The following is a 16,691-nucleotide window of genomic DNA, read 5'->3' as shown; positions in this document are numbered from 1 at the left end:
TATAAAAATAGAGAAGAGAAAAAGATCTTTACTCTTGAGGAATAGCATTCTTCTCTCCAGTGCATTCTTCTACAGTTAACATTTCATTTTAGAAGAAAATTGCACCCATTTTACAAAGCATGACAACCTGAAAGCTCACACAGTAAGAAACACTTCTTACCTTCTGTAAGCTGTGAAAAGTTTTCAGATTATACTGTCATTTTAGAGCCTGCTGCCACACTGCTGAAAAGCAGCACCATTTGAGATGTATAGTAGAAAAATGCAGAATGAAAAATTCTTAACTGTTTCCCTTCTACTCTGAATCAGATTTGAAAAGTGAATCTTAACATATAAAAATGAAGCCCTAAAACTGGTAAATCTGGACTTTCTTAATCATTAATTACCATAAAAATTAAATAGAAACTATTTTGTTGCTTTGTATGGTAGAATATAAGCACATAGATTTGCTGGATAAAAGCTGAAATTTCCCACCTTCATTTTCGTTAGAGTTCTGGGGCATCTGAAGTGTCAGATTAAAATTAATGCTGATGAATAGTAGGGTAACTTTGTACTTCCTGCAGTTGATAGTGGGGTGGCTCCAGTTCATTCAGGTGTTCGAGCCTGTGTGATCATATATCTGTTCTCAGCACAAAATCAAATTAGTAGCAACATGACTTGCCTACTTCCCCCTTCCTACCCACCCCCCCCAAAAAGTACATTTGTTGCAAGGAGTTAAACTGATTTTCTTAAACACTCAGATATATAGCAAGTGATGCTTTGAGTAAACTGGTTGCTATTACAGAATCAATTTATGCTTTCTTTGCATAATCTGCAGGATTCATGTCAAAGTACTTTCCTGCCAGCCACTTAATATTAGTAAAACAAATTCAGCCTTGACTCTGACTTCAGTAGGAGTTGTAATGCAATGAGTCTGGCTCAAGTAAATTCAGGAGTGCACCTCATTTTTAAGTAAGAGAGGTAATCATATCTGTTTGTAGGAAGGACTGCTGTGAAGAAGTTCCAGTGTCAGCAAGGCAGAAAACTTTACAGGAGGCTATCTATTTAATTAAAATGAATATCCATTCACTGGAAAGAACAGCAATGGCTCATGGAACTACTAGGTCACCCCCCTTGGCTTCATGTTTCTTTTCTCCTGACTCCTCCAGTCTTGCCAAGTTTCAGCCGATGGCTGGAAGGAGATAGAGAAACTGTCGTATTTTCCATGCTAACATGCAAGATGAATGGTGGCAATGCTTTTAAAATTATTGGCAGGGGTTTTCTACTCCACTGAATCCTCCTTGCATGGTGTTGAGTGCCAGGCCTCACCACGGCTGTCTGGGGACATGAATGAAGTGAGTAGTTCTGTAGCATCTGTGAGGTACAGCTAGGGTCTTCTTTAGGGATGTTTGACTAGGAATGAGTTTCTGTTTACTTGAGAATAGTGCTGACTTCTGTTCAAAGTAAGGAAAAGGCAAAGGAGGAAAAGAGTGATTGACTAGATGAGTTTAAAGAAGTGTCTACTGCAATCAACAACAAAGTTTAGGATTTTACTATGCAGACATAAAGGATATGTTTCCCTTCACATATTTGGCTCCTTTCCCAAACCTTTATGTCAGTCTTTTTCCCTTGTGTTTGATTCTGAACCACTCGCATCTTCCACTGCTGAGCAAATCACTTACCTTCTGCGAGTGGGAGGGTCTTCCCGCAGTACAGCAGCCCCTCTCCGCTGTCAGATTAGAAGCAGCTCGGGCAGGGTGTGCAACAGGGGCTGTCCACACATGGCAGAAAGCCCAACTCACAGGGTTATACTGCACAGAAAAGATAGGGTGAAAATTTGTAGCTTGTGTAGCAGCCTTGGTGCTTTCTGCTGTCTCCACATAAAAAAATGTAAAAAATAAAAAGAGAATCAAACATAACACGAGCTTTCATTAGCTGTAAAGTCCAAAGAGCAGCAGGAAAACAGGTTCTCTCCTACCTTTCTGCTATGGAGTCAGAATTCTGCTCTTGCCATCTCTTTTGCCTTTCCTGTTGGTGATTCAGCTCTGATTGCTCTCCATCCTTGGTTTTCCACAGGTTATAGTACACATTCCCTTTGCAAGGTAGAAGTGAGATGGGTATCTTCTGTCCTCCGTCAAGGGAGGAGAGTAGTAGCCTCTCGCAAGCCTTATTGGATCAGGCATCTAATTGGCAGTATTGCCACCAGTCTCCTGGTACTGTAGGCACCCTTGTTCGCCTTGGTTTTGGCCAGCAGTGATGTGAAGAGGTAGTAAAGTGTAACCATTTGAGGCTCTGAAGAGAGTACTACTACTCCACATACTACTTTGCCACAATTCACTCTTTAGGCTATTTTTGTGCAATTCCTGCTCTGGAGAATGACTTTCAAGTTTTCTAGCCCCTCTTTGAGGGCAAAAGGGAGAGGATTGGTTTGGTTTGGTTTTAAGATTTTCTAAACTTCCATGGGACAAATTTGTTCTTAAGTTTACCAAAATGGTTGCTTGCAAAGCACTTTGAGGTAAGTGGATGAGAAACACTATGTGAGAGCTACCTCTTCTGAAAATGACATGAGGCAACATCAGAAACTTGCCTTCTGGGATCCAAAGTTAAGATCAGTGAAAGAAGTATGAAAATGGGGAGTTTGGGCCCTTTATTTAAAAAGCTGACTTTTCCATATATGAACAGAATGTGCTGTTTGTGCCTGAACTAGTAGCCTTCATTCCTGACTGTTGTGTGATAGCTTTAGTTTGTTTGACATCTGATCTCTTTTTCAGTGTTGTGAGTTTCTTACTTTCTTTTCCCTTCCCCTCCCACCCTTCCCCCAACTCTTTCTTTTCTTCTTGCGATTCAGAAATCAAGTTCCTCTACCACAACTGGCGAGAAGATCACTAAAGTCTATGAGCTAGGAAATGAGCCGGAGCGAAAGATGTGGGTAGATCGGTACCTGACGTTCATGGAGGAGAGGGGCACACCTGTGGCCAGTCTGCCTGCTGTGGGAAAGAAGCCCTTGGACTTGTTCAGGCTCTATGTCTGCGTCAAAGAGATTGGAGGTTTAGCACAGGTAAGAAGTGTTTGAAGGTGAACCTTTTGAAAAGGCAATGCTTCCTTTTTTCTAGAGTATTTCATGATGGTTACACCATTACGTTTTCAGCCTTGACAATATTCTTGAAGAAAATAGGTTCATGCTTTAATATCTGTCTGAAGTTCATTTTGGGCTGCTTAATGGCCCTAAAACTTCAGAATTTGGATCAAGATTGACCATTGCTATAGACAGATGAAATCATTGCCTGTTCAGGGGAATCTAGTAATGGTGGTAAGAGGAGAGGAAAAGGCCACTGGATCAAAGTTACGAATAAGAAGCAGATGATAGAGCTAAAAGGAAAGGAGATTTTTAAATCCATCTTTCCCAGATAGGGGTGCAGCCTCTAGGACAATTCAGTTCATCTCTCCAGAGAAGCAGGAGTTATGTTCTTAAAACACAGTTCTACATCCCAAGCCTTTCATCTCTGAGTGTCTCTATATAGTTCATTTGTTTCTTAGATACAGACTGTTTGGAAAATGCTTACAGGATATTTTGGGTTGCCTTGCAAAAATAATGATTACAAGGAAAAGGTGAATTATTTTAAATGAGTTGAAAGAAAATGAAAGCAGGAAGAGCTGAGAATAAAAAAGTCACAGATAGGAGAGATAAGCCTTGGTTTATGTTCTCACCGGTTAACTGGAAGTTTTGCAAAGGGATGTTTGGAGGTTACTCTTGAGTTCTGTAAGACTGAGCACCACAGAGCAAAATTAAATGTTTCATTGTCTAGCACCATCAAAAGGGAAAGCAAGACAAGATGGTCAGTATTTGACGTCTTAGGTTCAACATTCAAAGTCGCCTGTCCTTGCATGATGCTTTTACAAAGCATCCCTTGCATCTAGAGGATCGCTCTGTCTATGTGCTAGAAACTGTAGTGAAGTGCAGAGATCCATAATTTCTGTGGATTTAGGAACATTTGTGGATATTCAGTGCCTTGCAAAATGAGGCCTTAAACATAGCTATCTAGATAAATAGGTGTGTGCAATATTTAATATAAAACATATATTTCTAAAATAGATCTAATTTTACACTAATTACAAAATCTGAACTCAAAACTATAGCCAGCTAATTAAAACCTCAGAAAGAGAACACATTTTAATAATCTATGTGATTAGTTTGAGAGAGGAATGTCCTACATCAATTAGTACCATTTTCAAAGCTATTTTTAATGGTACATCTTACAACATAGGATTTGATTACTGAATTAGATCACTGGTCCTTCAAATCCAGGGATTTTAGCTATTCCTGTTATTAAAGGAAGGCAGAGAAATCTAATATAATTCACCTTGCAAGTTGTTAAGTGCTGTGTATGGGTAAGATACTATCCTGACATTTTTAGTGATCAGCTCATGCCCCCCAGCATCATACAGATCTGATTACTTTTAGCTCAGAAACTTTATTACAGGTAAATCGTGTCATGCAGCTGCTCTGCCTCGTACAGCTTGATTGTGCCCAGAGTATGACTCTTAGCATCAAAAATTGAGCAAGATGGGGGGCAGATGGGATATTCTAGAGTCACTCATGATTGCTTATTATGGAAATTTATTTTATTTTGGGACATTCGGTGTTGATTTTCAGTGAGAGACATTATGATTTCCTGAAAAATAAATGCTGTTCACTTAGACTGATTTTTGAAAGAGCTTGAGTTATAAATGCATGTGCTTCAGTATTGGTAAAAATCTTAAAATAAACTTAAAATAAAGCCTTCTGGTTTTGCCGGTGAATGTTTGCTGTATTTGTCTGTTTAGAGCTACTGAGAGGTGCAGAGCTTTGCTTGATGGGTTTTATTTAAATGCATCTGTGTGATACCCCCCTAAAAAGCTGTTGCTCCAGCTGCTGCCCTCCCCATCTCATGATTCTGCCCAGAGAGTGACAGGGAGTGAAGCTGTGCAGCAGCAGTGCATATTCTCTGTCTGAATAGTTGCAGTTGATGGGGTCCAAACATGGACAGACCAGCTGTTGGCAGTCTTCTTTTAAATGCCTGTAGACTGGGCATTTAGGCATGAACGTTTCTGTTTGCATTATGCAATGTGTTCATTACGCACCACTTAGCTGTAAGCCAGTAGGCACAAAGAGCTGTGTAACTGGATTTCAAGCCTCAACAGGGGCAGTTTATGGAAATTCGGTCTACTTTAATTCCTGGGCTCTTGTAGGGTGTACCAGAGAAATAAAAACGCTCTGCATAGCCATGCCCACCTGCTTGCTATTAATGCCATCTTGAAAAAATCTTTGCTGACTGGCAGCAGTTATGGTGTTGTGGAGAGACGTAAGAAATGTTTCCTTTTCTAGCACAAAGACTAAGGAACAGTATGGCTAATGATAACCTTTTTAGCTATACAAGTTAAATTGGAGTCATTAAAATCTCAGGTCTCAGGGCAAGTAGCCGACATCATGGAATCAAGATTGTTCCCCAACAAAAGCTGAGATTGTCAGATGTTTAAAGCTCATTTATTTTGGTGCTGACTGCACTCCTTGGATCATACCTAGCAATTGCATAAGTGGTTGAATGAACTTGGGGGCATAAGGTATTACAGCAAAAACACTGGCTGCTATGAGTGGTACAGCTGAGTGAGCCAGTGGCATCACTCAGGATGACAAATGAACTTCGCTGTTATTACAGATCAGCTGCATTTGAGGAACTCATGAGCAGAGTCTTTCAGTATTCTCAGCCTTACACTGCAAACAAGACTCGCAGTGGCCTTGTGCAGGCTGCATTGTAATACAGAGTATTGCTGGACTAGCCGTGTGTGTTTGAAGTCTGCCTTAATTAATTAAGGGGCCTGGCTTCACTGTGCCTCTCATCTAGCCAGAAGATCATCGATCTGCCCCTGCAATACACACTAAAGTGAAAGGACTTGAACCAGGAATTACAGGCTGAACTGTTTGAGAGCTGGTGGCTATTTGGGAGAAAAACTTATTTTTCATATCAGTGCTCAAACATTTAAATTGTAGAACAACACTGTTACTGTTTCCTAAATTAGGCTGTAGAAGCTGGTTTTTAATTAGAATAGGGTGGGTGGGGGTGTGTGTCAGGGAAGGAGAGAATGGGCAGGAATTTGCTTGGAAATGGATTGCTAACTGAAGAGCATAGGCCCTGAAAGGGCATAAGACATTTAAAGGATGCACCATGCAGAAGACTCCAGAAGCAAGGCTTTTTTATGTTGCCATCAGCAGGTTCCTTAATGGTTTTATAACTGTAAATGCTGTCTGTGCATTACTGCATGTGGGAGTAATGAGCATTAGTTAAAAGAGGAAAATAAAAAAAGTAAACCAAGACATTAAGTGCTTTTATTCCTCCCCTTTTTTAGTTTCCTGACTTAAACAAAACACTTTGCTGCAAACGAATGATTCTGCTCTTTACTTTGCTAGGTTAATAAAAACAAGAAGTGGCGTGAGCTGGCAACCAGCTTGAATGTTGGCACTTCGAGCAGCGCAGCCAGCTCCCTGAAAAAACAATACATTCAGTACCTGTTTGCCTTTGAGTGCAAGATTGAGCGAGGGGAGGAGCCCCCTCCAGAAGTCTTCAGCACTGGAGATACCAAGAAACAACCTAAGATTCAGCCGCCATCTCCTGGTAAGTTAGATAAACTGCAGCCTCTTACACAACCATTTTTTGAATGCAGAAAATACTAGGTTACACTTTATATATTTAGAAGCATGTCTTGCTAATGCTGGACAAACAGTAAGGATCAATCTGTTGCTGGCATCTTGTTCTCAAACTTGGAGCTGAGTCAAGTCAGATTTAACTCTGAAGGGCCATCCACAGTCACGTGTCTGGTTTGTCCTTGCTCACTCCAGCACACAAAGGTGTGTGTGCCAGTGTACCCTTGATGTTCAGAGTTACATTGGCATACTAAAAAGAATAGTGTTCCGCACGGATGTGCTTGCACTGTGAGACAGGAGGCAGCCAGAAAGGAGCATCCATGTGTCTAAAGCTCAGACTCTGGTACTTGCACTTTCCTTGCTGTGATTCTGAAGCTGCATTTCCAACACAATTGTTGGTCACTAAGGCTTCAGTTGGAGTCAGGATGGCAGATGCTGGACTGATCAGTGGGGCTCTGATACAGCTCATGTTGAATGTGTGGCAGATGGAGAGCTGAGAGTATCCTGTATCCCCACTGCCAGACGTCGTAGTTTGGAGGCACACTCTCTGTTCTTTTGTTGCTAATCCTGTGTGTCAGATGAGTCGTTAGCATCACTGTCATTATCTTCTCATCTGAAAAATTGGAATTGGAATTACTTTATTTTGGCTGGGGGTTTTTTGCATGTATGGTGTGGTGTTTGAAACCACTCTTTTCTTTCTGAATTCATTTACCTTTAGATTCTCAAGATTAGATATTCGGTTGATATTCAAGGCAGGATGGTTCTTGAGTAGAAACATTTTAAGTACCTGGGAAGAGTCATAGTATTAGTTTATGATGCTGACTTCTGGACTACCCATGGAAGATGAAAAAAATCCCTTGATTATTTTGAGTTATTCCTTTGGTTATTAGTTTTTCTGACCAACAAAATAATTTGAAAAAATTTGTGAACTAGCATCACACTTACTACTAGGCAGACCACCACCTGTTACTGCCAAGAGAATGTAATTCCTGGAATGTTTGCACCAGTTTTCTGTATTAAAAGGCAGTTTTAGGAAAATACTAAGTCACTTTAATTTCTGCTAGTGCAGTTCAGTGGCTGAAAACGGGAAGTGAAGAGTCAGGGACCCAGAAACCTCTGCAGACACTTTGCAGTTGCATGACTTCAGTATCCTATTGTGGATATCAGAAAATTGCAAAGACCCTTATAATCATATAATAAAGTTCTGGCCTTTCCAAGAGCATTTTTTACAGTAGAGCTTTGTCAGTACAGAAAAAGATAACAGTGATAAGGCTTAAATCTTACTCAGCCTGATTGATTCAGTGTAAGGATTTGAGGGAGTGTTTAGTTAAAACCTTCCTAAGTACATCTCTGTGTAATAACTTAAACATTTCATCTGTCTTATTAAAACCTAGGTTTGTCAGGTACATCAGTGGTGATTGTTGAATAGAGGATGACTAGGTTACTTTGCAGTGCAAATTTAGAAGCAGAGAAAAGCACTTGTTACTAGAAGTGAAGTCTAAAATGAATGGAGTGTCCTGAATGTGCACAGCTGCAAAAAATAAAAGATGTTGGAGGTGCCCATCACATTCTGAGAAGGCTGGTAAGGGAAGCTGAAACGGTTAAATTTGTTAAGGACAGTGAAGAGGAAATTAATCTGTTTCTAAAAATGAAAGCATATTTTGCTTTGCTTTCTCCCTTACTCTTCTCTCTCTAACACTGCTCTCGGTAGCTGATTTGAGGATGATAACCATAAATTGGCTGGATTTTTAGGTGAAGAATTGTTATTTAAATATTTAAACATGAAACAAAGGAATAGAAGTGTCAGTCAGGTGTACCACTTTTACAGGATCCTTTTGCATTTTGATGCTACAGATGGAAATGCCGAAGTCCAAGTTTAAATTTATCATAACATCCAAGCAAGCTGTCTGTGAGGAGAACTGAAACTATTTTTCTAAAATAAAAACACAGCAGGACATAGAGACTAGAAGAGGGGGAAGCAAACAAGGATCTCAAGGTTTGTTTTGTTGGAGAGAAAAGAGCTTGTGTCACTGAATGGGACTGCACTTCTGTACAGAGAAAGGCTTTCCCAGTGTGTATCAGCTTTAGTACATGAAATCCCGCTGAGGTATAGATGCCTCAGAGAGTACAAGCCTGTTCTCTTTAATAGTCAGCTTTTTTTCTTGTTCCTTTTCCTGTAGTATATACCAACATTAACATTTTAACTGCACAAAAGAAGCAGAGCTGTAGATGTACTTTAGATAATCTGTTACTCTTTGGCATTCAGAGGGAGCAGGAGCCCAATACAACAAGAAGCAGTAGCCTCCAAAGGTCATTGCTTTAACCATTAGCCTCTCTTGTGCAGTTAGCTCAATGTAGGCAAAGCCACTTTGAAGCCAAAGCCATTTGTAGAGAACTAGTTACAGTATTAGGGCTGAAGTTAATTCTAGTAGAAAAGCAGAGAGACTTGTCTCAGAGAGGAGGGTGTTGTATTTTGTCCTATTCTAACTAGCTGATGCTATGAAACAAGTCTTGCAAGCTGGAAGATCAACTGCTCCTCACAAAACTTTTAAAATTAAATCTTTTAATTGTTCATAAGAATACATTGGGACTAGCAACCTTTCTGGTACAGAGAAGAATTTAGTTCCAGTGTTGTTGTAGTTCCCAGGTAGATGTTACACAAGGTGGGAACAGGCTGAAGTCCAGCTTAGAGCAAATCAGTTCTTGCAGATGTCTCACATCCAAGGAGTGGTTATGTGACTGCCTCACAGACAGCCTTTAGAATGCAGTCATAGAGGGAATGCTGAGAAACACAGTGCAACAACCATGGCAAGGAGATTCATGTAGAAGAACACAATCAAGGAAAGGATGCAATGTGTGAGTCAGATTTATAGGTCTTCAAGGCAGTGGTCTGTGAGTCCATGTCTTAGTCCATTTGCTTGTAGCATATTTGGGATTCTCCCATCACTTCTATTTTTTACAACATAATAAGGTAAATGGTAAGTAAAGGCATGAATAATGTAGTGCTAGTGAAATTCATGATAGTGTCGGCACTTACAAGAAGTTGAAAAAAGGAGTGAGGGTAGAGCAGCAAAGTGACTGGTTGGCCTTGATCAGCAGAGATTTGCACAGTGCTCAAGGTGTGGGGGTTAGGATTAGGTACCCTTTTTAATAAATGTTCTGGCTTCACATCACTGTCAGAGCCTCTTCTGTTCTTTCATAAAGCTCCTGAGGAGAGATGAGGGCCTGAATGTACTTGTGTCCCTTGCACTTCTCTGAGGCTGTGTGAGTTGGCAACGTGCTTGTGGTAGGCTGAGGCCTTAGTGTCTGTCTGGGTCAGATAATGCCATCAGTCATGAAGGCCAGCTGCAGATGCCTAATGACAGGTTAACTATTAGAGGACCCCTGTTGCCCTTAAGTCCTGGTCATTGAGTCTGTGCCAAAGTCCATGTCAGCTGCTGATGACTCTTCGGCTGTACAGAAAATCCCTTACAGAGAGAGAGGCATTGTAGGTCTTCATAAGCCTCCTTCTAGTGCTCCAGTGCTTTCCAGAAGTGGGTGCAAAGATAAAATGCTCTTCCTGTCACATGTGTTTGATAGTTTTGACCAAAATATGCACAAATTATGTGGCAAGTTATAAACTCAGAAGAATTCTGGGGCTATTACACTAAGGGATGCTGGAGACCCAAGTTCCAGAAGAGCATCAGCATGAAGAAGTTATTTTCTATTGTTGCCCTCTGGCACTCTAAATTCCTACTTGCAGTGTGCAGCTGTGTGTGTGTGTGTGCACAACTCTCAAAGTCACCGGCTCAGAGTTCATCCTATACTGAATGAACAGGATGGCCAGTGGTACAGCTGAGGATGCTTGTAACACTCAGCAGCTGGCCCTGATGTCAGCAGGGATTTCATTACAGCAAAGCTGGAAAAATCATGTGCTTGTGCTGGAAAGAGGGAGCGAGAAGGCGCCAGGAGCGTGTTCAGTGCGTTTCCTTGGCAGCAGAGAAGCAAACCTTGGGGAGGGAGATGCGGGAGGGCCGGCAGCACCACACAGCCATTCACTGAGCGCATCTGTAACCAAACCCACCCCTCTGTGCTGGCGGGTGGCTCACTGAAGGGCTATTATTAGCAGGCAGGTGATGTCATGAAGCGTGTCACAGGCCAGCCAGGGAATCCCCACTGATGGTGGGGCTTGGGAGGGGTGGATGGGGGGACAGGCAGAGGTGCCCCGTGTCTGCATTCCTGCCTGCCCGGGGGGGCCCTGCAGTAGCCCCCAGCCCCCAGCCCGGCCAACAGGGGCACCGGGGTTCATGCTGTGTAAATTATCTACCCAGCGTGGTGTCTGGCTGTTCGCTCTGAAGTATGTGAATGTACTTAACCTTCAGTAACCTTTCCATTGTTTACTTTAGAGTATACATTTGTAGCTTCTGGCAAAAGGTAGGGATATCCTAGAGAGCATGTCAGGCTTCATATTAATGGCATTTCAAGAAGCTGCATTCTTCTTTTCTTTCTTTTTTTTTTTTCCTGAAGGGAAAAAATTCCTGGCAGGAGAAAGAATTTATATCTTTTTTTAGCTGCATATTTCTTTTCTGGTAAATAAGGGTATTCCTGAAAGCAGTTCTTGCTGCCTTGCAGGCTTTGCAAGGGAAAAGCCATGCCAGTACTATAATTCCATGTAACAGAGAATAACACATACTGTTGAGTGAACTGTGGGAGAGTTTGTAGGACCTCACCTCGCTGACCAAGATGTCAGTTGTATTTCATTTGTTATGTATTTTCTATTGTTAAAAGCATATTCTTACAAATCTGTTATGATACTTGAAAGGGAAGTGTTGCTTAGATGTGGATGTGAGATGAGGAATTCAGTAACTGTGGATACATAGGGTTTTTTCCTGGACCAACCTCAAGAAACTGCAATCATGTAAACAGAGATTACCTTTCCTAAAAGAACACTATTGTTTGTCTTCCTGCTTAGTTCTTTGGTTAGTATTGAAGCTTATAAAGCACTTTAAAAAATACAGTTTCTATTTCAGAGTGCAGCTTAGCAAATGTAAAATTTATGGTGAAATATGAAATCAGGCTCTTCTTGGTAGATGTTGTCTTAATATGGAGATTGAAACACTTGCGGTCTCTAATCTGTGGAAGTGTCCCTGACTCAGTGGAGGACAAGGGCAAAATGTATTAACAAAGAATACCAGAAACCTTGCACTTCTCATGATAGCATTTGCCTTCAATATTTTCACTTCTTTATAACCAGTCATTTAGAAAGAGTCTGAGGAAAAATAACCAACCCTACAATCACCACCCCAGAAGATAGAAATTCGACGTGTAGCTTTTCAGTTGGATATTTTCCTTTTTGCTTTTAAACTTTTCTTTATATAAGATTTTATAAAACATATTATTCATAATAAAGATTCTGTATTCCAGCAGCCCATAAATATGGAAAAGATTTTTTCCTTTTCTTTAGGTTTACTTGGGATATGAATTAAGCTTTTGCTTAGGTAGGGTAGGGAAGAACTTAATTGCTGCTTAATAGCCCACCATAAGAGAAATATGCAGGGTTAGGCATATCAGAATTCAAAGTAAGTATATGGGTACACTGAGATGTTTACTGACACATTTCTATTATAGCAAGATGGTATTTGACAATGTGTGGCTTAACTCAGAAATGCTTTGAAGTTTTTTAGAAGAATCTAGAATTGTGTTTAAAGCCTAAGGGCAGGAGAATGATCCTGGCTCATTCACAGGTCATATATACAGAGGGCTCATTTTTTGTGAATATCATGAGGTTTATTTATTATTACAGGGATTTGTTTTATTATAGCACTAAAGCCTTCAAATAACTAACTGTAGCATTAATTGTTGCAAATGTTCATGTTATTGTATTAATGCACTCAGAGAGCTTTTCTTAAACTTCTTTTTGAACCTCATTACTATGTGAGCATAATCCAAACATGCCTCAGAAAGCTGAGGACAAGAACAATGTGGTCTGCACAAATGTGGATTTTACATATACGCTTGCTGCTGAGACTGATTTTCAGATAGAGGAACATGTGTTACAGATATAAATGAAACATATAAAAAAGGTGTTCTTCAGTTAAAAACAAGCTCTGCCTGTCAAGATGATGAGTGTTCTAGGATTCTGAGTCAATTATAAACTACTCTCTCTTTCACATGCAGAAGAAAAGCCCATACTGCTTGTTGCAATTTTCCTTCTAACAGTAATTTATAAAGTTTTGTTAATTGGTTGCTGAATGGAGATAGTCAGGCACTGTAAAATGCTTACATGACAGTTCATAAGAAAGAAGGACCTTTCAAGACAAATCCATGTCTTTTGGAGTGTGTTGGATTTGTGAACTATTTCTGTTGGTAATTTTTTTCCCATTTGCATCTAAAGATTTGTATCCTACGAATTCTCCTTGTGTAGAATGCCTGCTGCAAAGCCAGTCAGATTCAAGGCTTAGATGTTGTTACTAATCCACACTTGTTACCTTCTGAATCATAAAACCACCACATCAGATCTTCAGGGTTGGGGGCTAAGTCATATGAAAATAGTATCTTCAGTGTCTACTGTAAAAGACTGGTCTGGATGTATTTTCTGATTAGCTTGTATGGTGTATTCATTTAATGCTCTTATTACTGCTCAGTCTCATCAAAATACAAAGTAAATGCTTTTCTACACTTGCCATTTTAAGACTATGAAGCCATTTACAGTGGTTAAAGAGGGCACTAGTGCAGATATTCTTATTACTTTCTGAGATCTCAACATGAACGTTTTTGCAGATGAAATAGATGTTTTGCAGAATTGACCTGGTCTTGTTACATATGCTTTGCAATGATTGACCCTAACTACATTTTGTTAAGGTGTCCATTGCCATTTTGGCAATTCTTTTAGGAGTGTCAGCTATCCTGTTCAAATTCTCCTTTCAGTGAGTATTTTCTTCTAAACCCATGTTGCCTTTTGCATTTCCTAAATAGAAACGTTTGCCACGCTATCTCAAAGATGACATAAGGTTGCAGTGTGCCATTAATCACTGGCTGTCTTTCACCATAGAAATGTCTGCTTTTTAGTGCTAAATGAAATTATGAATTTACATTAGTACAGTAGTTTTAATTTGTGATGAAAAGGTTCCGGCTGAAATTTGCCTTGTAAACGTGTCTTAATGATAGTGATTATACGAAGAAGTCATATCAAAGAACAACCTCCACTTACTGTTCATTTATTGTTGTAAACTATAGACAATTAACTTTGCATCTCTGACCTCTGATTTAAATGATTCTTCATCTAGATGATCTCTGTTCATGTTGCTTCAGGCAGCAGATTAAATTCATGGTTCTAGGAAAGATGATGGCTATCACTGCACAGCATATCCTGATTCAGAGGATTTGGGGGAATTTATAAAGTACTGAGATGGAATAAGGTATACACAGGCTTCTGGAGAAAGGAACCAGTTTCTTTGATGATTATTATTTCCACAGGAATTTGGCTGCTACCTTTTAATATTTCCTTTTTCTTTTATTTCCCAGCTAATTCTGGTTCCCTGCAAGGCCCACAGACTCCACAGTCCACTGGTAGTAATTCCATGACAGAAGTGCCAGGCGATTTGAAGCCCCCAACACCAGCATCCACACCTCATGGACAGATGACACCTATGCAGGGTGGCAGGTATGAAAAGGACTTTGCTTTATTTTCTTTTGGGATCTAATTCTACAGCAGTTTGGTCTAGTCTTTCCCAGCTCTTTAGGCACTCATCTGATTCTTTGGTGAACTAGTCAGAACCTGAAAAGTGGCAGAAAATGATTTTTTTTGGAGGGGAGAGCGGGAAAGGGTGGAAGGAGTAGGAGGTGCATTAGCTTTCGAAACACCAGGGAAGGATCAGACGAGCACCAGTGCAAAAGGGGATGCATGTGAATGTCTGTAGTGGGGAGGAAGGTGGAACTCAACAGCATCAACTTAGAACTACAACCTTCCTTTCCTTGCTTATCCTGTACTCCTCTGGTATACAGGTCCAGACATGCTCAGGAAGGAGAAATGTGTGTGTTTAAGGTGTTACTGATATTCAAATTGCAAAAAGCATATACAGTATGAGATAGCAGAGGATTCAGCTGGGTGGGCCAAGAGATTCCTTTTAGTTCTATGCCCTGTAAGCCACACAGACCAGATTAATCTGACGTAAAGCCGCCTCACCATTGGTTAAGGATCCTTAGTCCACCAAAATCCAGCAAAAAAGTTCTTTATGACTTCAACAAAAGGAACACAGCTGAGCTCTGAACTATGAAAGGAGCCACTCCAAAATTAATGTACCTAGGTTCTCTTTTTCTCCATCTGTAATACTGCAGCAAGGATAGCAAGAACCATTTTTAATCAACTTCAGTTCAGATTGAGTTCTCTTTCACTATGTAAAAACCAGCAAAACAGCTTAGTGAAATTTCAGGAAGGTTCAGACTTTTATCTGAGTAATAGGAATGCACAAACAATGGAAATAGATGAAAACCCTGATCTTTAAGGTAAGTAGACAGAGAAGCCAGGGAAGAAGTGGGTAGATTCTTTTTAATGACTGTCTGTTATAAAAGTCTTTTGATCTTCCTTGGACATACAGTGCACTGATCACTGCCACAGCATCGTGGGCTAGTTGTATTGTAGTCCAGTCTGTTTTGACAATTCTTATGAATACGTGATGGTGTTAATGCCTGCTTTTTCTCATCTGCTAGAAACAGCTCAGTTAGTGTGCATGATCCCTTTTCTGATGTAAGTGATTCAGCATTCCCAAAGCGAAACTCCATGACGCCAAATGCACCATACCAGCAGGGAATAAACATGCCAGATATGATGGGAAGGATGCCATACGAGCCGAATAAAGATCCCTTCGGTGGAATGAGAAAAGGTATTTTCTTTGTGGGAGCTTAAGTGCTCTTCCCTGCGTCTACGTAATCATGATGTTCTAGTCAGAACGAGCTTTTTCACTTTGCTGATTTTGCTGTTGGTATTCTTATAGCAAAAAGAGTGGTACAGTGCAATTGTGTTTCACTCTGGTCTGGTCTTATTTTCCCCAGAGTCACACTGTTTATTTTGGATTTAACAGCATCCTAAAAATGCTTGTAGGAATACGATTCAGGAAATGGCATAAATTCATCGGGTTAGATTTTACAGTTCTTGAAGTTGGTTTGCCACTCTGCAGATGAAATGCTGGACTTCACTGTTATAATGTGAAGTGGTGAAGCAACATGCCTGGTTGTAGTAGGACTAAACTGAGAGTTCACTGTGTGGAACTGAGCAAGTCTCCTCATGCTCTCTGTCTCAGTTTACATATTTTTCAGAATAGGAAAGCTAATTTTTTTCTCACTTGGACAGCCTCTGACATAAGGTGATAAACACATTCAAAGTTTGTTTGTTTATTTTTAGAGAGCAAAATTTAAAATTAATGTCAAAAATTACTCTGGTCCTTTTGGTCACAACCTACAGATGATTTTGTGAATATTGTAAAATGTTCTTAAAATGAATCAGTCTTGCATGCCTCGTATATAGGAAAGTGGGAGGAAAGAAAACAAGCAGGGCTGATAATGGCTGCAAAAAGAAGAGCAAGTGGAAGAGATGAAGTTGTAAACTGACAGGGAGAAAAAGGGAGGGATGGAAAGAAGAGGCCCAGAAATGGGGAGAAAAGAGAGATGTGATGAAATGGGGGGATGCATTAAAATAGATAGTTAAGCCAGAGTGATTTTTTTTAAAGCCATCCCTTTAGATCATTTTGCCTGGACTGTGGACACTAACATGCAACACAGTAAAAGAACAGAAAAACCCTTTCTGCCTTAGATTCACTTCAAATGTGAGATTAAGTGGGTGTATTGCACTTTGTCATACATTTCATTTTCTCCTGTCAAAACAGAAATATCTCTGTTCAGTATCTACTACAAGGGACTAAAGGCTGGAGTTTCTTCTACTTGCTTAGCAATTTATATCCAATAGCCACTGTGCCTTTTCTTGGGTCCATAGAATATGCCCATCCTGCTTGAGGAGCTACATTAGGATACAGTATCTTTTCCATAACTAAATTATTGTGTA

At 40.2% G+C, this 16,691-nt stretch overlaps 1 protein-coding gene across 4 annotated transcripts in view; it reads left to right on the top strand.

Annotated features, from left to right (window-relative positions):
• ARID1B (AT-rich interaction domain 1B) overlaps nt 1-16,691 on the top strand; it is a 329,339-nt gene that overhangs the window by 299,419 nt on the left and 13,229 nt on the right. For all 4 annotated transcript variants that reach the window (XM_071549257.1, XM_071549256.1, XM_071549259.1 and 1 more), the window contains 4 exons: nt 2,825-3,034; nt 6,422-6,626; nt 14,159-14,297; nt 15,344-15,516. In XM_071549257.1, the coding sequence (XP_071405358.1) occupies nt 2,825-3,034; nt 6,422-6,626; nt 14,159-14,297; nt 15,344-15,516 (727 nt within the window). The remainder of the gene's footprint in view (nt 1-2,824; nt 3,035-6,421; nt 6,627-14,158; nt 14,298-15,343; nt 15,517-16,691) is intronic.

This window comes from Pithys albifrons, chromosome 2 (assembly GCF_047495875.1).
Source record: "Pithys albifrons albifrons isolate INPA30051 chromosome 2, PitAlb_v1, whole genome shotgun sequence".
NCBI classification, from domain to species: Eukaryota; Metazoa; Chordata; class Aves; order Passeriformes; family Thamnophilidae; genus Pithys; species Pithys albifrons.
The sequence above is the reverse complement of the archived record's forward strand: the minus strand, read 5'-3'. Positions and strand labels throughout refer to the sequence as shown.